The sequence below is a fragment of the Salvia hispanica genome, chromosome 6 (assembly GCF_029641045.1).
Source record: "Salvia hispanica isolate PSC_SH4W2 chromosome 6, Shi_PSC_v1, whole genome shotgun sequence".
In the NCBI taxonomy this organism is placed as follows: Eukaryota; Viridiplantae; Streptophyta; class Magnoliopsida; order Lamiales; family Lamiaceae; genus Salvia; species Salvia hispanica.
In genome coordinates, this window is record NC_142697.1 from 11,022,881 (window position 1) to 11,046,840 (window position 23,960).

Below are 23,960 nucleotides of genomic sequence, written 5' to 3' on the forward strand. Positions count from 1 at the left end.
ATTTGATCAATGATTTAAGTAAATATTGCACTAATCTAACATCCACACCACCACAAATGAAATCAGAATACTGTGTTGAAAAAACGGCCATAGTATCAATGCTTGAAAGCCAATTTATATTAAAATATAGCAATCTCAATTATAATATACTAATATTACACTAAAAATATTGCAATCTCAATTAAAACTCCTTTTGTATTATTCTTTAAATTTTATTTAGTGTAATATTATAATTGAGAGTTAACATTGTAAGTGATTTAAATTAATATTTAAATATTTTGTTGATCTCATAAATTCTAAAATTGAAATATAATCATACTCCTACTATCATATTTTTTTTTTATTGTACATGCACCTTCCGTCCAAAGTATTTAAGTCATATTTTTTTTTCGGGTTGATTGTCCCATAGGTAGTTGATTCCTTTTTTTGGCAAAAAAATTATTTTCTCTCGTACTTTACTTTCTCTTCATCTTTTTTACTTTCTCTCTTCACTTTAATATTTAACACATCAATTTTTTAAATCTTGTATCCAAAAGAAATGTCACAACTACCTAGCGTCGGATGAAGTATTAGTTTCAATTTTGACATGATCAAAGCAATTAAAAAATGAAATGTTATATTTCGAGTTTTTAAGTTGTGAAATTAGCCAAAATTCAACAAAAAAAATTGTGATTTAATATAAATTATCAATAAATTTATATATAAATTGAGTTTTCAATCGATAAATATTTAGTCTATGAACAATTAAGCTGTGAAATTAGCCAAATTTCAACCAAAAATTTGTGATTTAATATAAATTATCAATAAATCTATATATAAATTGAGTTTTCAATCTATAAATTTTTAGTCTATGAACAATTTATAAATAAAATTAATAATTCCTTATTGCCATCAATAAGTTTTAATTATTTTGTGGTTTTAAATAATCTACTGATATTACATTATTTTATAACAGTACTAGTACTAGTTAAAATTACTTTAACGACAAAACTTAAATTACTAAAAGATTGTATTCAAGAAACTATTGCTTATACTACTCAGGAATCACTATTCAACAAATTATTAAATATTTTGATTTCATTTGTAGCGATGTGGATAATAGACTAGTGCAATATTTAACTTAAATCATTGATCAAATATATAAGGAATACTATCGCATCAAGTGTTATACTACCTACAACTTAATTGAATTCAATAAAAAAAAAACTGAGGTAATTGATACTACGATGCCGTTTAGTCACCACAGCAGCCCCTGCCGTGATTTCTCCACAGCAGGGGATCCGTTTCCCTTTTATCCCAAAGAACACAACTCGCGGATAGAGTCTCATAATTCGAAAACATTTATTTATTTACAATAATTGAGTTATTACCTCATTCTCTCATTTACAACGGTCGTATTACTAAAAAGATATTTCATCAATTTCATATTTCCAGTACTTGATTATAGTACTCCTTTTGTCTCCTAAATTTAAATTTTTTAGAAACAGACTAAAAGAAAAGAGTTTCTCTTTTTAGAGGACTAAGGAAATAATATTATAATTTGAAAATATATCTTTTTAAATCTTAAATATGGAGTAATTTTTAAAATTAGATATGTTTTAATACAAAATTAGAAAAGTAAGAGAGATTAGAGAGAAAATTGTATTAGTTGAAAATGGGTTCTATATCATTAGAGAAAAACAAGTTTCTTTATATAGAAAATTTCTATTTTTAGGAAAAAAAGATGAAAGAATTTCAATTTTTATGGATGGAAGGAAGCAATATTCTTTTTATTTGAATATATCTTATTAAATACGGAGTATCTTTTGATTGAATATTGTGTTATAAATTTCTTTTTTTATTTTATTTACTTCTCTTCGGATTTGCTCCAAAATATTTTCTCTGAAAGAAATCCCTTAAATCTCAGAATTCTGGCTCCATTGAAGAAGGCGAGCCATGGAAATCGACGAAGATGCTCCTATCGCTAAATCATTCAAGACTAGCAAGCGCAACAGTAAACCCGCTCGGAACAAGGAACAACCGCCGCCCCGACCCGAAGAGCCTGCTCCGCCAAAGATTTTGGTTTCTGAATTTGACTATTCCGTCGAGAATCACTTCAATGCCGTCGATACCATCTCCAGACTCTGTGGATATGCCGAAACACTTGACGTTAGTGAAGCGGAGACTACGCGCATATCCAATTCTATAAATTTCTTAAGGTATTAGAGTAATTCTAGCTTCTTTTGTGTTTAATGATTAGCGTGATTCTCATATTATACTGTTAATGGTTGGTTATGAAAATTGCATTGTAGACATTGGAGAGATTTTAATTATAAGCCGCGAACTGTGAGATTTGCTTGTCAGCATGATTTGGATAAGAAAGATATTATAGGCGAAGTAACCATACCTCAGTTTTCAGCTGCAGTGGTTCCTCAGGTACTTGTTCACCTCTATAAAAGAGTGATTTGTTCTTCTTTTCAGTATATTCTTCATGTTGAGTTGTCTGTTTTGGATTCTGCAGAAACAAATTAAGAATGTTGGTGAAGTTGGTGTGGAAGTGGAACCTATGTAAGCTATTTGGAATTAGCTCGTGTGATGTTATAATCTATTTAGTTACTGTTGATTTCATATAATGTTTCAGCAATGATTTTGTGATGAATGTCGGTGGTGCAGTCTGGGCATTAGACTGGTGCCCCGGAGTCAATCGGAATCCTGAGAATTGCATTAAGTCTGAGGTATTATTATTCACAAAGCTTTTTCTTGCGTCTCTTCTTGTTTGTATTTCCTTCACATGCTTTCAGCAAACTTTAACCTGTAACACACAAAAAGGAAAAGGCTGAATAGATTTGCTTGGAAGTGGCACAAACTAATGTACTTTGATGCAATGAAAAGCACAATCTGACCTAGAACTTAATTCAGCGCTCTTCACTCTGGACATCGTGTTTATGACATCTCGTTACATTGTTTACAAAAATCATAACTGTTTGTGATTTCTTTCTTCTAAACTTTGATTCAGTAGTTTATCGCTGTTGCTGCACATCCTCCTGATTCGTCATATCACAAGATTGGAGCTTCTCTAACTGGAAGAGGAGTCATCCAGATTTGGTGTTTCTTGACTATCTATGATAGCGATATACCTTCTCAAGTGAAGAAAAAACCAAGACCTTTTTTCAAGAAAAAAGCATCAGGCAAACCGAAAGATCCAACTGTGGTTCCAAGGCCAAGAGGAAGACCAAGAAAGAAGCCTCTTGGTGACACTGTGGAGAAGATAGATTCTGATGACCAGCATGTTCAACCTCTTGCCATTGAATACCCAGTATCTGGAATAAATTCTTCTGAAGAAACTTCTGAAAATACCAGTAAATCGGAAGTCTGTGAAGGACATCTTTTGTTAACTGGTTCTGAAGGAAGAGGAAATAAACGGAAGGCAGTACAAGGAAACAAGATTCACAATGACAGCTTGCACATTCTCAGGCATTGTCAGCAAGGAGAACCACCGCTTGTGGATCCACTGAAATTAGAAAGTTTCAGTTTAGATTCTACAAGACCAGATAACAATATAACTTCAATTAGTTCTTCAATGGACCCCATTCCAATTGATGTTGCATTGCCTAGAATGGTCATGTGTTTAGCTCACAATGGAAAGGTTGTGTGGGATGTAAAGTGGCAGCCAGCTAGTGCTTGTTTCTCTGGATCCAGAAATATAATGGGTTATCTTGCTGTATTACTTGGAAGTGGTGTTCTGGAAGTGTAAGATTTCTCCTTAAGTGATAATCTAATATGGTATTTTCTGCAATGTTTATTCTAATGCTGACTGTGGCATGCAGGTGGGAGGTCCCTTTGCCTCATACTGTGAAACATGTGTATCCTCCTTCCCAGAAGCATATTGATCCACGCTTCATCAAATTGGAGCCGGTTTTTAGATCTTCGATGTTGAAGTGTGGTGATAGGCAAAGGTAATTTAGCAGTAGATACTCTTGTATGGAATCGGTCCTGGTCTAATACTCTGATTCTTCTCTCGGAGTAAATCTATGTCCAACTGACGTAGACAGCGCTCTTTCAGTATAATATGAACTGCCAATTCGATGCTTTCCAGCACACGCTTTTCTTTTACGCCTTGATATTTGAATTAGACTGTGTAATTATTTTTTGATTTTTTTATCTTGCCACTTTGGTTACAGCATTCCTCTAACGGTCGAGTGGTCTGTGTCATCTCCCCACGATATGATTTCGGCAGGGTGTCATGATGGAATGGTAAAATTCTTTGTGTCCTTGTCAATCTCATAATGATGAAAAGCCAGTTACTTTTTTTTCTAAGGTTTCCTGCAAATTATATAGTATTCCTGTGGTTACTTTTACCTGCTTCTTAGGCTTGTGACACATTCTCTCATATATATGCAGGTCGCAATTTGGAAGTTCTCTGTCAGTGATTCACTAACAGGTAGTGAAGTTGAATCCATTCTCTCTTTGATGCATGTCTGCTTGTATGTTGGCTTTAATAGCCTTTGTTTTCTGATTAAATCTGGTTTGCGAAACACTTACCGAGGATAGTTATTGCGGTTGTCTTCTTTTCTTCAGAGTGCAGACCTTTGGTTTACATCAATGCAGACACAGGTCCTATTAGAACACTGGCTTGGGCACCAATCCAAAGGTTAGTCACAGTACCTGAGTTAATATCCCCTCGTATTTCCAGTTAAGCCAATGGAATCCCATCTTTATCCCCATCGTTAGTTGGCTGCTTTTGAGATTCCTTGCTGATATTTAGTTATTTTCTTCTATTTCAGTTTTCTTTAGTTAATTGACTATAATAATTCCCCAGGATGTGAATAAGTCAAATAGTAGAATTTACCTATTTTCATTCCAACAAGCACACACTTTTTTCTCATGAGTACTTTGGTTTGCTTAATTCACTATACTGGAACTTCATTTCATAGTATGCAGTCTCAGGATCACTTTGCGACAAATGAATACATCTTTTTAGATATTTGCATTATGTAAAATATTAGCAAATGGCTTTAGTGTCCCTGTGCTTTTGGTTAGTACTTGTATCAATTTTTCAATTATCTCTTAAATGGTTCTGTGTATAAAATTTGCAGTAATCATGAGGGTGCAAATATAATTATCACAGCGGGAAGTAAAGGTTTCAAGTTTTGGGATATACGGTAAGTATGATTTTGCCAAACGACTACATTTGATTAATTGTTTACTTTCTAATTTCTAAAGAGATTCCGTTTCAAGAAAGTGTCATGAGATCATTGCACTTAAATGCAACTTTAAAAAAACTTACAATTATGTCCTGAAATTCAAATTTCAGAATTTGACGTGGCTTGCTGCCAGTTGCTGAAGACTGAAATGTTGTGTTGAAGAAGAAAAATATAAATGACAAAACAATGTTGTTCTCCTGTGTATGTGTGATCGGTGATCCTCCATAAATTTGTTTATTTATTTTACCAAAACGAGAACAATTTCCGTTACACTTGAACAACCAACAAACGCCCGCATGTTTCATTGACTGGAATTTGAATTTCAGGACATATGTTGTGTTAGAGCATTTAATTGTGATTATTGATAGTGAAGTTATTGTGAAAATCGAGGTAGTTGGGTGTCATAGTGTAATTTACTCTAATATGATCACCTATACGATGATCTTATTGGTGAAGGAAACTTTGATAGAGTTGTGAAAATATGATTTATCTTCTTCGAAGAACATGTAAAACAGTATACTGCTACTTTCACCACTGATCAATTTTTTGCTTCCTACTTTTATTCCAGTGATCCCTTTTGTCCCTTGTGGGTTAATCCTTTTCTGGGCACCACTTATGGTTTGGACTGGCTTCCAGATCCAAGGTATTGGTTAACCATCCCTGGAGCTAATCCTAACTCTCTTTGTATTATATATCAACCTTTGTTCTGCTTCTAGATGTATTTATGGAGCCATGGAGGATGGGACAATATGGTTACTCAGTTTAGAGAGGGCAGCACATGATATCCCACTCACAGGAAACAATCACAATGTGGCATCGAAGCATGGGTTCCACAGTTTTCACTGTTCCACGTTTGCAATATGGAGTTTGCAAGCTTCAAGACTAACAGGTTTCTCCTCTTTTTTCTTCAAATTGCAGGTGTTTGAAACTCAAGTTCACCTAATGTGAAAAATAGAATTTTAGGATTATTCTCAGTCTCTGATTTTTTCTTGGGATATACACAACATTTCTTATCCTGCCTTGGTGTTACTGCGACATGCTTTCTTGATAGTTGAGCCCCTCTTTTTAAAACTCCATTGTTCATAGGAAATGCTTTCATTATATTAGTGACATGTTTCCTGAGTTTCAGTATCTGTAAATAACATTTCGTTTGATAAAAAAAATATCCAAGTAGTACTATTGAATATAAAAAAATGCTTTACTAAACGACTGTAATCAGATCTAATACCCTCAGGATCTTGAAAGATTACTCAAAGAAACAAACATAAGAAATAACAAGAAAGAAACAAAAAAATTACTACATTACTGGTCATTTGAGTTGCTTTATAATTTTTTTGAGTTATATATTATGTCCGGATGTGCAGTCATCTATTTTCCTGCAGTAATGTTTATTGTGGAATTGAATCGCACATATTCTCACTTTTCATCCTTTTCCCCTATCATTACTTTGGAGTTAGGTATGGTTGCATATTGTGGCGAGGAAGGATCAACTATCTGCTTCCAGGTGAATATTCGCTTATTTCAAATTGATCATCCCGAGCATTTCAAATGTATATTCTCTTGTTTGAGTTTCTCTAATAACAAGTGGCAATTACTCGGTGTTGCTTCCCTTCAAGCAGCCAACAAATAAATCACTGAAGGATCCTTCACGAAACCGTGTACCCCACTTTCTGTGTGGATCAATTTTGGAAGAGGAGTCTGCCATTGTGGTAGCCACCCCATTGCCCGACAGTTCGTTCCAGATAAAAAATCCGGACATGAAACGTACGCAGCTGAAACAACAGAGTGAAACATTGCAAGGAGGTGAGGAAAGGGAAGTTGTTCCTCCCAAGATTGTGGCAATGCACAGAGTGAGATGGAATGTCAACAAAGGCGGGGAGAAGTGGCTCTGCTCTGGAGGAGCTGCTGGTTTAGTACGTTGTCACCACATTCACTCTTCTATTTTCTACTAATTTCAACTCTCCACCTTAATTATTAGTAGTAATTTATAGCAATAAAATGTAGTCAGTTCTTCCTTCACTATCAGTTCTTCCTTTCGCTTTTTAACAGAATTTGTGAAAAAAAATGTAGTCAATAAAGAGCTAGAGGAAACTCCAATGGAGAAATAGGAAAGCAAGAATTGTTATCATGCATCTTCAAGTTGTCGATCTCTTCAACAGATCGATTGCTTTCTTGGTTTACTCCAGATAAATGACCAACTCTCGAACCCCAACGGAAGGTAAGCGTCTTAGAATTCACCAATTTCCAAAATTGAAATGTTCTTTAAGGTTTCAAGGGAGGGAAAGTTCCAACTTTTTCTCTGTGACCATTAAAGCATGCCATCATTCCCATTAGAAAACAAGCAATGCCATCAATGTTTCTAAGTAGTTCAAACAAACAATTTAGATAGGTATATGAGGAACACAACAAGTGGCGGATCCAGATCCAGGAATAAGGATGGAATAAGGAGCAAAGGGGTATAAGTGTATCCCTTTAGTACCATTATGTAATGGGGACTTACATAATGGTTTTATTTCTAAGCAATTATGGAATGGTAAAATTCCAAAACTTACCGCTCAGCTCAATTGAAATGGGGACTGTAAAATTCCAAAACCTACCGCGCAGCCCCAATTGAAAAGGGGATTGCAGCATTACGGTCGAGTGCTGACTGCTTCTTGCCTTCTTCTGCTGACTGCCGCCCTCCACCTCCAATCCAGTCAGCTTCTTGCCTTCTTCCGCCAACTGCCGAGTGAGGACGGAGTGAGTCACCGCCTCAAATTTTTTCTCTGTGACTGTTCTTTGTTAAAAAGGTGAGTAACTTGAATAGAATTCATTGTATGTGATGTTTGTCAATTGTTATCCATTGTTTGTATTTACACATCACAAATTTCACGAAGTTAATGCATATTGATAGAGGTGTAACGTGTATAACCTTAGTTCCTATTAATAATTTAGGAGATTTGGGCAGCTTGTGCCTTCAAAATAGAATAACGCTTTAGGCTTTTATGACTTTTTCATTTTTGTCTAGCTAACAATTGAAAACAGCTTTGTCTTAGCTAATTGTTTGTGGATGAGAAATTCTCAATTCTGTATTATTTTAGGGATTATAGAATATTAGAATGTACTAGTAGTATTTTATTTTAAATAGTAATGCTTAACTGATGTTTTGGATTGTAAATTATTGTATTTTAATTTTAAAAAATTGATCATGAGTAGTTATCTTTGATGTCTATCTATAATTGTTGTGAATGCACAATAGTAGAAATGGTCAATAACGATTTTGATAAGATTTTGTTAATGATGTGTGCAGAAAATAAAATAAAGAGTGATGGAAAACAATATGATATTCGACACTTTATCTCCAAAAGATAAAAACTCATGATAGTTCAATCATCCCAGCTTCAAGCTCTCCACCTTCAATTGGTATTGTATCTCCTTCAAATTCTAGTGTGTCATTATATGTACTGAAATTGATTTATGATGTCGAAAAACTTCCTCAAGATCCTATTAGAAGAAAGAACACAATGAGATATCCTCCAAATGAGCGAGATGCAATTAGGGCATATATTCTTAGAAAACCTTGTCAACCAAGAACTTATATTTTTCCTCAAAAAAAAGTTGGAGGTTCACGTCGTTGGTTTATGCTTTCGTGGTTTGATAAATGAGATTGGCTTGAATATAGTATGGATTAAGATACTGCATTCTGTTTTGTTTGCTACTTGTTCAAGAATGAAGTTGGACTTATTCATGGGGAGATGCATTTGTAAATAAAGAATTTAAGTCGAATAAGCCGGAACGATTTATAAAACATATTGGTGGGGTTAGAAGTGCTCATAATCTTGCTTATGAGAATATGTAATCTTGAGGGATGACAAAAAGAAATCAATTATGGTTTCCTTAGACAATGTCACTGATGTGATTAACGAACTATAATGTTCGCTTGAAGGCTTCAATGTCTTGTTTACGTTACCTATTGGGACAATGCATGACATTTCGTAGTCACAAAGAAGATGAAGATTTCCTTAATAGAGATTATTTTCATGAACTTTTAAAATGGTTAAAGGCACATAATGAAATTATTTCAATAGTAACTTTGGAAAATGCACCTGAAAATTGTCAAGCGATATCTCCAACTATTCAAAAAGACATCATCAATTGTTGTGCTAAAGAAACAATGAAGAGAATTGTGAATGGTCTTTGTGATGACTACTTTGCTATATTAGCTGATGAATCGAGTGATGTATCCCGAGTGATCTTGGTGATGACTACTTTGCTATAATATAATAGCCGATGAATCAAGTAATGTGTCACTAGTGATCTCGGTGATGACTACTTTGTATTCCTTTTGGGATACATCACTTGATTCATTGGCTAATATAGCATAGTAGTCATCACCAAGATCATCCACAATTCTCTTCATTGTTTCTTTAGCACAACAATTGATAATGTCTTTCTGAATAGTTGGATATCAATTGACAATTTTCAAGTGCATTTTCTAAAGTCACATTTGATATAACTTCATTATGTGCCTTCAACCATTTTAAAATTTCACCTATTAAGGAAATCTTCACCTTCTGTGACCACGAAATGCCATGCCTTAACCCAATAGGTAACGTAAACAAGTAATTGAAGTCTTCAAGCGAACATTATATTCTTTGTTAATCATATCAGTGACATTATCTAAAGAAATCATAATCGATTTCTTTTTGCCATCCCTCAAGTTCACATATATCTCATAAGCAAGATTATGGACACTTTTAACCCTACCAATATGTTTTATAAATCATTCTGGTTTATTCCACGACTTAAATCCTTTATTCACATATGCCTCTCCCCCCGCAATAAGTCCAACTTCATTCTTGAACAAGTAGCAAACAGCAATAAGTCCAACTTCATTCTTGAACAAGTAGCAAACAAAACAAAATGCAACATCTTCATCCATACTACATTCAAACCAATCCCATATATCTAACCATGAAACCACAAAACCGACGACGCGAACCTTCAACTTCTTTTTGAGGAAAAGTATATGTTCTACAACCCTCCTAATTGCATCTCACCCATTTGGAGGATATCTCATTATGTTTTTTCTTCTAATAGGATTATGAGGAAGTTTTTGACATCATAAATCAATTCTTTCTCATGTAACGACATGCTAGCATCTGAAGGAGATACAATACCAATTGAACCTGCCAAGCTTGAAACCGTGCAAAGCTTGAAGTTTGGAAGCTTGAACTATAATGAGTTTTTTTTTTTTAATCTTTTTGGAGATAAATTATCGAATGTCAGATTGTTTTCACATCACTTTTTATTTTATTTTATTTTCTGCACACATATCATTACAAAAATTCTATCAAAATCGTTATTGACCATACAATTCTTCTACTGTGCATTCACAACAATTATAATTAGACATCAAAGACAACTACCCATAGAAGATCAAATTTTTAAAATTAAAACACAACAATTTACAATCCAAAACAGCAATTAAGCACCACTATTTAAAATTAAATACTACTAGTACATTCTAATATTCTATAATCCCTAAAATATAACAAAATTGAGAATTTTTCAGCCACAAACAATTAGCTAGGCATGGTTGTTTTCAGTTATTAGCTAGACAATAAAGATAAAGTCATTAAGGCCTAAAGCATTATTCTATTTTCAAGGCACAAACTGCCAAAATCCCCTAAAGTTAATGGGAACTAAGGTTATACACGTTTACACCTCTATCAACATGCATTAACTTCTTAAAATTTGTGATGTATAAACACAAACAATGAATAACAATTGACAAACATCACATATATAAATTTATATTCAATTTACTCACATTTTTAACAAAGGACAGAGGAAATTTGAGGCGGTGAATCACTCCGTTTGTCCGTCACTCGGCAGTTGGTGGAAGAAGGCAAGAAGCAGACTGGATTGGAGGTGGAGGGCGGCAGTTGGCGCCCAACGGCACTGCAGCAGTCCCCTTTTCAATTGGGGCTGGGCGATAGATTTTGGAACTTTACCATTCTGTAATTGCTTAGAACTAAAATCGTGTTTGACACGATATGACTTATTTAATTGTAAGAGTCCTGTTTATTTATCATTAATATAAAATTAGAATTTACATATAAATACATAATAGTACTAAATTTTTTTTTGGAAGTACACTCATATGGTCGTACCCATTTGCTCCTTACTCCATCTGCCACTGAACACAACTATATATTCCATTCCAACGACTATATGTGGGCAAGGATCCCCTGTTGTGCATAGCAAGGGATGTGCTAAATATACACACATATACTTTCAGTTGTTTTATAATAAAAAAATTAATATTATAATTTATAAATGCAATAATAGAGTGGTATGGAACATCCTCTATTGTGCTATCAGCCACAACAGGAGATCCAGACCCCTATATGTGGTAGTGACGTGAATGATGGATATAACAAGTTTTCCTTCTTTGCACTTTCATGACCTACTTAATAGTTACTTGAAGATGAGTTTGCTGTTGACGGATCTATACATGTGGTTATTTTATTTTATCACACAGATATTTAATATTATATTTCAATTGTATAATTCATGTGTGTGTTGTTCTCGTATCATGCAATCTAAATTATATCATGTTAATTGATACGTATCGTGTATTCGTGTTCGGGTCATGTTCGAGTTTCAAGGTTGCAAATTGGGTTCATGTTGGGGTTGAGAATGTCCTTAACAGGTCATATTCGGATTAGGTCTTATTGAGTTGAGTCGTTATCATGTTGGTCTGATAGTGACCCAACACACATGACTTTTTAGCTCTAAATTGTCAGTAAGGCTAATAAATCGTGCAAATTTGATTGTTATTGAGTTAACCTGACGTAACTCAACATAACCTAATCCGAACTCGACACGTTAAAGAAACTCTTTACTGTAACCCTAATCCGACCCGCCGCACAAACTTAAACACGACCCACCCACAACATGGGCCCATTAACTGTAGAATACAAGTTAGGTTGACACGACATGATAACAATACGCCCATGATTTTTAAATATGATTTCAACTTGATCTATAAAATTTAATCTTAATTCACACATCTAAAGAATAAAACTAAAGTAATTTTAAAAAAGAATAAAAATAGTTATGATAAAAAATACTCTGATGCATAACTATTTTGCATGATCATGTCAAGTCTAAAATTATTAGCCCTAATATCAGTAATTGCATCCAACCCGATTTAGTTAATACTCCCTCCGTTTTGCCATAATAGAGGCGTTTCATTTTCTGCATTTGTTTTAGAAAAATAATACTCCCTCCGTCCCAAGATCCCAAGATAAGTGACTTGTATTCCTTTTTGGGGTGTCCCACTATAAGTGACCTATTTCCAATTTTAGCAAAAAGTCATCTCTCTTACTTTATTGTGTAGTGTGTGAAGTGCGTGTAGTGTGTGAAGTGTCTATAGTTTGTGAAATGTGTGTAGTCGTGTAGTGTGAAATGTGTGAAGTGTGTGAAGTGCGTATAGTGTGTGAAGTGTGTGAAGTGTGTGTAGTGTGTGAAATGTGTGAAATGTGTAAAATATGTGAAATATGTGTAATGTGTGAAGTGTGTAAAATATGTGAAATATGTGTAGTGTGCGGTTTTGGATTTTTCAATTATTAAAATTTTTAAACTTTTAATTTTATTATAAAATTGTGATAATATTAAATTTAAATATAAATAAAATAATATTTATATAATTTTGTTAAAATTTAAAATAAGAAAGGAATATGAAATGAAATTGGAATGGTAATTCCTTAGCTAAAATGGATGGAATGGCTATTTTCATATGGAATGGAATGGTGATTCCAAAGGAAATGGTTATTCCTAAGAGCAAAATATATCAAGCAAAGGAAGGGAATGGAGGTAAGAATGTCATTCCATTCCTCCATTACATTCCACCGTACCAAGTAGGCCTAAGAAGGAAAAATGAAAACCATAAATGGAAAAGGAAAATGCATTGGTGTACATTGCTACACTTTAAAAACATCCCATGACTGGTAAAATGCATTAACTTTCTACAACAGTCTGTATATACTTGATAGAGATGTGCAGAGTCATTACATTTTAAAGTAAGCTTCTAGTCTTCGCTGCTTACATTTGATGGATAGGCAGAAGGCGAAACAATCTCCACAGCAGTCCTTCTCGGTGTCCATGATGGTGGCAAAGATCTCGGAGAGAGGTTAGTGAGTTCCAGCGCCTGTACCCTCAGCTCCATGGGGTAGTCAGCAATGCATCCGATTCTCGGGCCGGCACCCGTGGACCATTTTGTAGAGAGCTGATGCCCCAATTGGTACGACTTGATAGCCTTCTTCGAGTTGATTCTTTGCAGCAGGGCCTTACTTGGCACGTCTGCTTTGGGACTCTGAAGACCACCAGAGAGACTCCTCTTGTAAGTTTCTGGCTTAGAAGGTTTGATTGTTTCTGGAGGCATGTTCCCATCCACTTCAGATGGAATGGAATCTGATATTGCCGAAACGTCAGAAGTAAACGGATCGGAAGCTGGCTGCCCATTTTCATTACTCTCATAGTCATCAGTAGGCTTTTGTATCTGATAGATATCAACAATCATGTCACTATTAAAAAAATAATAGTAATAAACAGAAAGCAGAATGAAAAGTGAAAGGATTAGAATTTTCATAAGCTGTGTCTGATGGCAGACAAACCCTCTCCAAGTAACTAGAGCAAATTCCTATTACACTATCTCTTGCCTATTTATTGATTTCAGCCAACAAGTCAAGGTTTATGTACAGCAATTCGATGTTCTCTCGTCGCATGCAATACAATAAATAGTATAAGCTGCAATTGTGGGATGAGTGATAGTCACTGATGATAAGTAAATAACTCAGAAGTGGCATAAATGGAAAATTCTAGACTGCCTTCAGAGAGACATGGCTATCCATCCAAACTGGCTTAAATAGAGCAATTGTTGTGATCAAAGTTGAGAAAGATTTACCTCAACTTCATTCAGATTTACACCATTCTCCTCGAGAAATGATAAGAAGCTGTTAAGGATTTCATCCGTTGGCTTATAGTGTCCACTGTAAGCTGAGATACACTGAAACAAAAGAAGACGACTGCATAAGGACAAAATTATCCAACAATTCTGGTGTAGAATTTTAGAAAGAACACATAGTAGTGTCAGAAAAAAATGGAAGGAGAAAAGTGGAACAAGAGAAGTTCATCAAATCCGTTCTGCAAAATTTTTGAACAGTAGAGCCATCTAAAGGTGATTATCTTTCATTACAAAAAGTTCAATAACATCATCTTGGAAATGATCCTTTGACTTTTAACCTAAAATCAAGCAATTCCGAAGGGGTCTTCCTCTTATAATACCATATGGAACAAAGGATTTTCCATACATTTCCCTCATGCAAAAGATAGAACTCTTGTCCTTCCCCATTTCCTCCAGATACTCACCTTACAGAGCAAAAGACACTAGGCCAGGCTCTGTGATTTACAAAGTAATGACAAATTGCTTACATAGATCCTTTAGCGTTAAATATGAAACAGGTATTTTATCTTTTTCTTCTCTTTTTTCTTTTTCCTTTTTAGTAAGAAAAATCTATCTCCCAGACAATACCTTAAGCACTCCATGCTCTGCCGTGAGCCTTCCAGCAGCTAAGGTAGCCCCTCCAGCCAGAAAGCTGGAATGGTGGAACAATCCTTTCTTTTTCTGAGGTAGATTAAAGTCAGAAACAGACTAGACTGCTAATTGATACATCATGATGTATTCTGTTTCACCTTTAGAGCTTACCTCCCCAATGTAGAGTCGTTTAAAGGTGCTCATCACAAAAATCCATTTTGATCCTGTTGACCCTTGAATTGTGTCAAGTGGTTTCCCAGTCAATTTATGCAAAATTTTCCCATCAAGAACCTCATATTCATAATGGTCCCTCTCCATCTGTTAAAAAGGAACATGGAAAACAACTGAGGATAGGCTAACCACTCAGGGACAAATGCTACTTTTTATTAAAAATAAAGTTTGGGAAATGCATCCTTAACTTTAGACTCAGAACTACATTAAAAATGTCTCATGAAGACTTCCAATATTTGTGATAGCTACAATAGGTACTTCTAAATCTTTCTTTATATTTTCTCTGTTTTTTCCGTTATATGTTATGCAATATCAATTAATAAGTTGATCACGTACTGGTCCAAGATACTTGATGCATTGTTGACGGAGCTTTGATCTTGGACATTCTTTAAGCTCAAAGTCTCTGCCATCTCCAAGATCCAACCTGCAAGATCAATTAAACAAAGATATCATGTTTCTGACTTCACATAACAATGTTTCGCAATCCGATTCAAATATTTCTCCTTCATAAGATTACAATTTACAGGCAACATTAAAAACAAAGATGCGCTTCAATAGCCAAGAAAAAAATGTCACAACAAATCGAAAAAAAAAATCTTCATTAACTTCTTCTCAATTATAAATACTTGAGATACGGTTGAAAATCGAGTAAAAATGTTAGCGGTGTGGAAAAACAAACAAGGTTGAAAATTGTAGGCATCAAATCTCACCAGTAGAAGAAGGGTTGACCAGTATTAGTTTGACACCACTGCTCATAATAAAGATGTAAGCTGTGGCCATAGCGGTGCCTTGGGTCAATCTAGGCAGTCAAAATAAAAATTAGAGATCACAACTGCACAGTAAATCATGATCAAGCGTCTATTAAAATAATTGCTGCACGTGAAAGATGAAAGAGAAAAACAAGTTCTCACAGCTTCGATCCAGTGTTGAAAAGCCAACTTTTGAGCCTTGGCATCCTTGGATAGACCCTTTCCCACCTATCAACACAAATTTTCTAGTAAGATAATCACTCACAACCTTGCAATCCGCCTCCAATTCTTACTTTGGCTGATTTCAGTGTTTTAACTGATTTTAATTCTCTGTTACAATTACAGAGAAACAATACAAATATTATGAATTGCTACCTTTGAAGCATTCCATCGAGCACGATTCCAACGCGAGGCAGCTGTCTCTGGCTTCAGGAAGTCGAAAAATGATATCGTGCTGTGATTTAATCGCGCAAAATCTAGTGCTTGCCACCTTCAATTTTTCGCCAAAAAGTAAAAGGCATCAGAAATTGCGAAAGAAGATAAACCAGAGAAATATAAAAAATAAAATAAAATAAAAACAGAGAAATTCAAGCCGCAATTAAAAGTTATCCTGCATGAGCGGAAATTAGGGAAATAAAATACATCATCATCAATTCATGCATATTAATGTAAACCGAGCAAAATCAGTGGGGAAAATTAAGCGAATCGAGAGTAGAAAATCAAAGTACCATAATTCCTCGGCGACGACGGCGGAGTCAGCTAACATGCGGCGAGTACGATAGCTCCGATAAACCTTCTGAACATTCTTAGCTGCATTAGACGGACATCTAGCGGCGGGACTAGGGGGCAAGGAGGAGTCCTCCCGTGCACCAAGCATTTGATCGGAAAGAGGCTCGTCTGAGGATGCAGACACACCAGAAAACGAGTAAGCAGGAAAGTTTCCGGCGTGGTTAAGATCGAAAGCGGAAACCGCGTGCGCTTCGACCTCCATTTGGAATCAGGAGCTCGAAAGCGGCGATGGATTTTAGAGAGAGAAAGGGAGAGTCAGAGAGAGAGAGAGAATTCGACGACCGGAGTAGAGTGAGTTGAGCAGTGGTAGAAAAAGGGGGAGAAGGGTTTGTACGTATTATTGAGTTTTCCACGCAGACCCACCTGTCACTTTTATTATACTAATAGATGCTACGCCCACGCGCGCGAATATGTTAACGAATCACCACTCGCCTTACGCCCAACTTCTCACTACATAAAGTGAAGACCAAGACCACCATGATAATCTCATTTTCATTTAATCAAATTAAAAATAAATGTAAATTACTAAAAAAAACATCCATTTCTTTGTGAAGTACTCCCTCTATAGGTCGGTCTATCCGTCCAAGAAATGTAATGAAAAATAAGTGAGTGATTTCTATTAATTTTATAAAAATTATGAGTAAGATAAATTAGTGAAATATGAGATTTATTACCAAAATATAGTAAAAAGTAAATATGACAAGTATTGACAGATGGATAAAAATGAAACTTGCAATAATAATGGCGGGTGGAGAGAGTACTATTCTCTCGGTACATAGTCATCAGTGTCTTATTTTCCCAGTTTGATACATTTATAAAAATTAGTCATATATTCTTTTTGCAATATTTTTTTCTACTAATCTTAGAATTTATTAATTTTATAACTCATTTGTGCCCTCTTTAGCTGAGTCATATTCCTTTTTGGATTGTTCTATTATAGCTGAGTCATTTCATTTTTTAGCAAAAAACAACATCTTTCTTCTCTCTTCATATCTCTGCCTTTTCCCTTTCCTACTTTATTCTTACGTAACTCACTTAACAGAATTTTTCTTAATTTCCATGTCGAAAAGATTTTCTTCTACTACAAAGGACGGATGGGGTATTAAAAAAATTTGTGTTATTTGTTATCAAAATTATTAATAGTAAGCCGAAAGAGTACTTAGTTTAGAGGGAAGGCAAATAATCGAAAAAAATTATATACTTTTATCTAAAAGATACTCTCATAGTGAGTTATTACTCTTCTATTTTATTCATTCTCTAATAACTCTCTAAACATCATTTTCTTAAATCTTCTGCCCGAAAATACGTCTCAACTATAGTAAGATGGAGAAAATAGTACTCCATTAATCATGAACTATAACCGTGATTTTAAATATCATCAATTTAGGCATTTGTGTGAATTTCCTACAATGCCGTTTCCACGCAAATTAAAATTGATGTGGCATTCCACTAAGAGCATTCCCAACAATTTCCCTAAAACCTCCCTTATTTCTCCCTAACTCCTGCAACATCAGCGTCACATCAGCACCATAATTTATCCCCAGTTTTTAGCCAACTGCTCCAATGGTTTCTCCCTTATTTCTCCCTTATTTCTCCCTAACTCAACATTTCATTTTTACATCATCACTAATTTAATTGTTTTATTTTTGTATATAATAAAGCTAGCTAATTTAATTTATAAGACAAAACAAATAATAGTAATAAAGTTCGTTGTATTAAACACGAGTAAACATTACAACGACGAAAATTAATAAAATAAAATAGTACAGGAATGGAAAAAAAAATTCAAAGTAAAAAAATTCAAGGGCGGTGGGCGCGGTTTCTATTTGCCCACAATTCTTCGATCATATCGTGTTGTAGTGCTCGATGGGTCTCCTTCTGGTGTATGTCCATGAACGCCTTGAACCGTTTATGTTCGTTGTACGGTACACCCCGGCGGGCGGACTCGGACTCGGTTGAGACACCGTGACTCGATGATGCAACACTGGTGTCGTTGGTGACGTTGAGGACGCCTTCGTGTTCATCATCGATGATCATGTTATGCATGATGATGCACGCATACATGATGTCGGCAATATCCCCCTGGTAGAAAAAGCGCGTCGGGCCCTTTACCAGTGCAAATCGCGATTGAAGCACCCCAAACGCCCTCTCCACATCCTTGCGCGCAGACTCTTGCGCTCGGGCAAAATACTTTCTACTATCTCCGATTGGGCATCTGATCGTCTTCAAAAACACGGGCCATTGCGGATAGATGCCGTCAGCCAGGTAGTACCCCATGTTATGCACATTGCCCTATACCAAAATAAGCATGCCAAATCCAAAGCCGTTGGTCGGCAACGGCTTCAAGAATGATGGTGGGATGCGTACCTTTGTAGCCGGTAGTGAACTGGCCTCGCCACGCGGTTGGGCAGTTCTTCTACTGCCAGTGCATACAGTCGATGCTGCCGAGCATCCCAGGAAAGTCGTGGCTCCTCCAGTGCCAATCCAGCAGGAACTGGCAGTCAGCTGCGTCCGGCGAGCGAAGGTAGTGCTCCCCAAATATCTCTCGCACGCCCTGACAAAAATTCTTCAGGCACTCGTTGCCAGTCGTCTCGCCGCATTGCAGATACTCATCGAACATGTCGGCGGACCCTCCATATGCCAATTGTCGGATGGCAACAGTGCATTTCTGCAGGGGCGATAGACCGGGCTTCCCTGTGGCGTCTCGCTGGAGCCGGAACTCGGGGTAACGCGCGGACAACGCATTAACAATGCGCAGGAAGAGGGAGCGGTGCATTCTGAATCGGCGACGAAATACATCTGCCGGATAACGTGGTTCCTCAGCAAAATAATCGGCAAACAGCCGATCGTGCCCACCAGCGTGGTCGCGGGGGATGTATCGGCGCCACCTGCGGATTGGCCGTTGGGGTGGCTGCTGCATTTGAGCAAGCTCGCTTTGTATGAAACGGGAGATATAGTTGTTGACTGGGTTGTTGGCAAAACCCGCGATATCCCATCCGGTGGGAGCAGGAGGTACCTCCTCTTCGGAAGAAGAATGAGATATCTCCTCGTCGGACCGAGAATGAGAAGACGATTCAGAATTCATTAAATATATATGGAGAGAGAGAAAATAAATGAAGAGAGAAAAGGGATGAGGATGAGGAGAGAATGAAGAGAGAAAAGGGATGAGGATGGGGAGAGAATGAAGAGAAGGTGTGTATTTATAGGGGGGAAATTAAAAAAAAACAAAAAATATATTTATCGCCGAATTATCGCCCACAGTGGTCAGCGATAATCCGACGATTTTTCGCCGGTTGGCGATAAAACGGGAGGAAAAATTGCCGAATTATCGCCGACCTCTCCCATTGGTCGGCGATAACTCGGCGATAGACGGCGAAAAAACGCCGACTTTTAGCCGGCACCATTGGGAGTGCTCTAACATTAGAAGCATGACATGACATGCAATTAGAGAAGTGTAAAATCAACATGGTTGCGTGGTGGTTCAGCACCTCGTTTTTTAAGTATTGGGTCAAAAGTTTGATTTCTGCCCATGTGGATGGAGCAAACCATTTGGTCAATCTCCTATCGTTTACTGCGTTGACCACTAGGGTGACGTAGTCCTCTAGTTATCGGTAGGAGAGACACCTTGAAATTTTTATTAAAAAAAAGTGTTAGCAAGATGTCGTTTTTTACTCCCTTCTTCCGCATCCAATAATTTTATTTAAAAAAATTAGTTTCATTTTATTTTTTTAACATAAACCTACTACTTTTTCTCTTTCCTATTTATTCACATTCAAATAACAATACTCACTATTCCTCATTTTCTTCATGAATGGACATGAATTCCTAGGGATGTCAATCGGGCTGGCCCATCGGATTTCGGGCCAACCCTACTCGGGTTGCGGGTCAATCAGGTGCGGGCTTGCCGGGTTGTGATTTCTTTCGGGTTGTAAAAGTTCGGCCCTAACCCTAAAAGCTCGGGTTTCGGGCTAGCCCGACGGGTTAATCGGGTTGCTGCCGATAAGGTTAAGGCTCGAACAATCCAATAAATCATGATGAAAATTAGTTATATTTATAAAATATAAAATATTTAATTATGATAAATTTGATATATATGCTTAAACTCAATCATAAAATACTAATATTTGTGATATTTCGTGAACTTTTAATGCATGTTATAAATTTAAATATTCTTTTAGTGAGATTAATTTATTTAACAATTATTATATTAATAAAAATTCAATATATAATTTATATATTTACCATAAGATTGAAAGTTATCTTTTGTTAGTTATCTATGTCATAAAATTAGTCAACGAAATGTTGAATTAGGAGTACAAAATTGAAAAATATAAATTTTAGCGGGTTATCGGGCCAGCCCATCGGGTTTTCGGGCCTGGCCCTAACGGGTTGCGGATTAATCGGGTGGGGGCTTATCAGGTTTTATTTTTATCGGGCTAGAAATTTCCGACCCTAATCCTATAAATTTAGCGGGCTATTCGGGCCAGCCCACGGGTTGCAGACTACATTAACATCCCTATGAATTCCTACAACATTCGAACTTCAATTCACCTATAACTAGGTGCCACTTCTCTTCTTGTTGAACAACATATATCAGCACCACTCGATGTTCCTGTTTTGTGAAACAAAATTTTGCAAAACTTCGTCAGCTAGACTTTGTTCGTAGTTGTCCACACAATATACAAAGTGTAACATTGGTAATAAGTTAGAATTCCCGAGGTTGAATCTAAGGAATCTACTTGTGGAAAAGACATAAGCAATCGACAAATCTACAAAGTCTAAATTCTATTGCTTAATAACCATATTTAGTAGGTATCCTTCGCTTACTAGTGTCAGTTCTAGCAATATGATTTACATACGAATTCTAAAATTGAAAATATCTACAACATTCGAGATGATCCTTGGCATTCTCTAGAGTGATGTTCGATGATCATTTCCTTCAACTATTATCTGTGAAAAAACTGCTTATACATTGTTACTCCAATTTTTTTTACTCCCTCCGTCCCATAAAAGTTGAGTCGTATTCCTTTTTAGTCCGTCCCAACAAAGTTGAGTCATTTCCTTTTTTAACTAAAGACAAAACATCTAATCACTCTTATTTTATTCCATCATTTACTTTACTCTCTCTTATCTTCTCTACTTTTTTCATCTCTCCTATTTATTTAATATAAATTCTCAATCTCCGTGCCCAAAAGTTTTGTCTCAACTTTTATGGGACGGAGGGAGTACTTTTAATTTTTTGTTCTCGTTTTCTGTCAAAACTCAATAAAGACACAAAATAATCAGTTGTCAAATAATTTAAAAAATTATATAAATAATTCAAAAACCACACAAAGCATACCATGTCTAACCCCTAAATACATTAAAATACCAAGTTTATCACGGGTTTGGATCCTCTGTTGTGGCTGTTAGCACAACAGGGGATGTTGTTCCATACATGTATTTTTATTGTTAAATTATAACATTAAATATTAGTTTTGTTTATTATAAAATAATTAAATGTGTGTGCATATTTGACACAACCCCTGTTGTGCACAACATGGAATCTTGGCTCGTTTATCACACGCTCAATGGACATCAATGTGATATGGTCTACTTTATTGCGGATGACATCTACCTTAGGTGTTCAACTTCCTCATGACCTTTTCTTATCTAAAGGACTCGTAAAGAGCTTGTTCACGCAGAAAGAAACGTCGACCAACGAAGACATGGAACATGCATTCCGTGTGCTCCTAGCACAGTTTGCAATTATCAAAAGTTTGAGGCGTATATGGTTAAAGGATGCGGAAGCTGATATCATGTATTTGCGCACCATAATTTTAGATGTTTTACTCAAATTTTAATACATTTTTTCGTTTATTCACCATAAAAGTTAATTTAATTAGATATTACAATTAAAAAATAGAAATAAGAAAATAGGTGAATAGTGTGTTTAAGTCATTAATTACCAAGATAGATACTCCTATCGAAAGTAGATTATATTTAAGGTCTATTATTAAAATGTATTCTAAGAAAGCAATAGTACTAACTAAAAGCTGCATATTCTAAATTGAGATTCCACTTGCACAATATTGATATAGTTATATCGACTTTTTAGGTTTTTGTGAATCGATATTAGATAAAATAACTACCTTTAATTTATTCTCCTAAAGCAAACAAAACGCTTGCTTTTTTTCTACACTTTTGTCGTCAACTATTCATGTTGTGGTACAAGAGCAACAGCTGTGCTTATTAATTAATTTAATTAACTATTATCTAGTTTTGTTGTTTTTCAACAATCAACATTGTATAATTTCTCGAATGATGACTATTAAACATTCTTTTTAAATTAAATTGCTGAATGCTGATCATAGTTGACTCGGAGCGTCAATGTGATCTACAATCAGATAATTTCGTATATCGCAAGTATTTATAGGTCAACTATAGTCTTTCTTTAAACAAAATAAAAGGGAGGGACTATTCTACTCTGTTTTTCATTGTCATTCTTGTTTCTTTGTAATAGAGAATGAAGAATCAAGAATGTGTAGTTACATGGATTATAATCAAAACAAGAATGCGTTTTAATGTTAAACTATAGAACTTGTCATTCCTAGATAACACAAGGTTATTGTTAGTTTGTTTTAAATCATTTTATAAAATTCAAATTTAAAAAACACAAAGGCTATTATTAGATTATTTTAGATCATCCTTGATATGCGGTGATTTCTGTATTTAAAAAGAATACACATATATCTAAAATGACCTCTTCATTGACCTACGTGGTGTCTAAAAGTGAATAAAACACCAGTATATAACAATAACCTACCTAGTATTAAAAGATAGCCTTCGAATTTTAATTTTTTGTTGTGTAATAAGATTGAATTTTGTATATACACATCTTATTTACAATATAAAATATCCGATCTTCCATTTTTTATGATGGGTTTGCCAGATTATATATATGTGTGTTTTTGACATTAGGATTATTATTATAAATTAATACTAGTAAATTATAATACACCACAATATAAAATATCCGATCTTCCATTTTTTATGGTGGGTTTGCCAGATTATATATATGTGTGTTTTTGACATTAGAATTATTATTATAAATTAATACTACTAAATTATACACATGTGTAGGGCTAGGGAATTATACCGAAATACCGGAATACCGGACTTACCGTACCGAAAAAATACCGAAAATACCGTTTTTTCGGTATACCATACTTTTCGGTACGGTAACAGTATTAAATTTCCCATACCGCGGTATACCGAAGATTCGGTATGCCGGTATATACCGGTATACCGATGCTTCGGTATACCATGGTATACCGGTATACCGATTGATATATATAATATATAAATATATATTTATATATGTTATATTTAAACTAAATTTTAAAAAATAAGAATTTTTATTATACAAAAATAAAAGAATCAAAA

The 23,960-nt window shown here is 35.4% G+C and overlaps 2 protein-coding genes and 1 pseudogene across 4 annotated transcripts; 2 read left to right on the forward strand and 1 right to left on the reverse strand.

Moving 5' to 3' along the window:
- Positions 1 to 1,830: 1,830 nt before the first annotated feature.
- Positions 1,831 to 7,202, forward strand: LOC125206032 (Transducin/WD40 repeat-like superfamily protein). Of its 2 annotated transcripts, XM_048105302.2 has the most exons (14): positions 1,831 to 2,198; positions 2,292 to 2,415; positions 2,501 to 2,547; positions 2,621 to 2,714; positions 2,999 to 3,729; positions 3,807 to 3,935; positions 4,161 to 4,233; positions 4,381 to 4,420; positions 4,558 to 4,630; positions 5,076 to 5,141; positions 5,752 to 5,826; positions 5,900 to 6,072; positions 6,641 to 6,687; positions 6,803 to 7,202. In XM_048105302.2, exons 1-14 carry the CDS (start codon positions 1,936 to 1,938, stop codon positions 7,133 to 7,135), a joined length of 2,268 nt encoding a protein of 755 aa, XP_047961259.1. In that variant the 5' UTR covers positions 1,831 to 1,935; the 3' UTR covers positions 7,136 to 7,202. The 2 variants fall into 2 exon arrangements, with proteins under 2 accessions (XP_047961259.1, XP_047961260.1); XM_048105303.1 differs by lacking the exon at positions 1,831 to 2,198 and having other exon boundaries at positions 2,653 to 2,714.
- A 135-nt stretch (positions 7,203 to 7,337) lies between these two features.
- On the forward strand, positions 7,338 to 9,441 carry LOC148923218 (uncharacterized; annotated as a pseudogene). The gene is made up of 2 exons (XR_016132867.1): positions 7,338 to 7,972; positions 8,473 to 9,441. The product of XR_016132867.1 is annotated as an uncharacterized LOC148923218 (transcript).
- Positions 9,442 to 13,123: 3,682 nt separating this feature from the next.
- Positions 13,124 to 16,844, reverse strand: LOC125205827 (IQ domain-containing protein IQM3-like). Its single transcript, XM_048104976.2, has 9 exons — positions 16,475 to 16,844; positions 16,122 to 16,236; positions 15,909 to 15,974; positions 15,708 to 15,796; positions 15,334 to 15,421; positions 14,938 to 15,084; positions 14,764 to 14,856; positions 14,137 to 14,238; positions 13,124 to 13,731 (listed from the first exon to the last, which is right to left on the reverse strand). The coding sequence occupies exons 1-9, from the start codon at positions 16,735 to 16,737 to the stop codon at positions 13,261 to 13,263; spliced, it is 1,434 nt and encodes a 477-aa protein (XP_047960933.1). The 5' UTR covers positions 16,738 to 16,844; the 3' UTR covers positions 13,124 to 13,260.
- Positions 16,845 to 23,960: the final 7,116 nt, after the last annotated feature.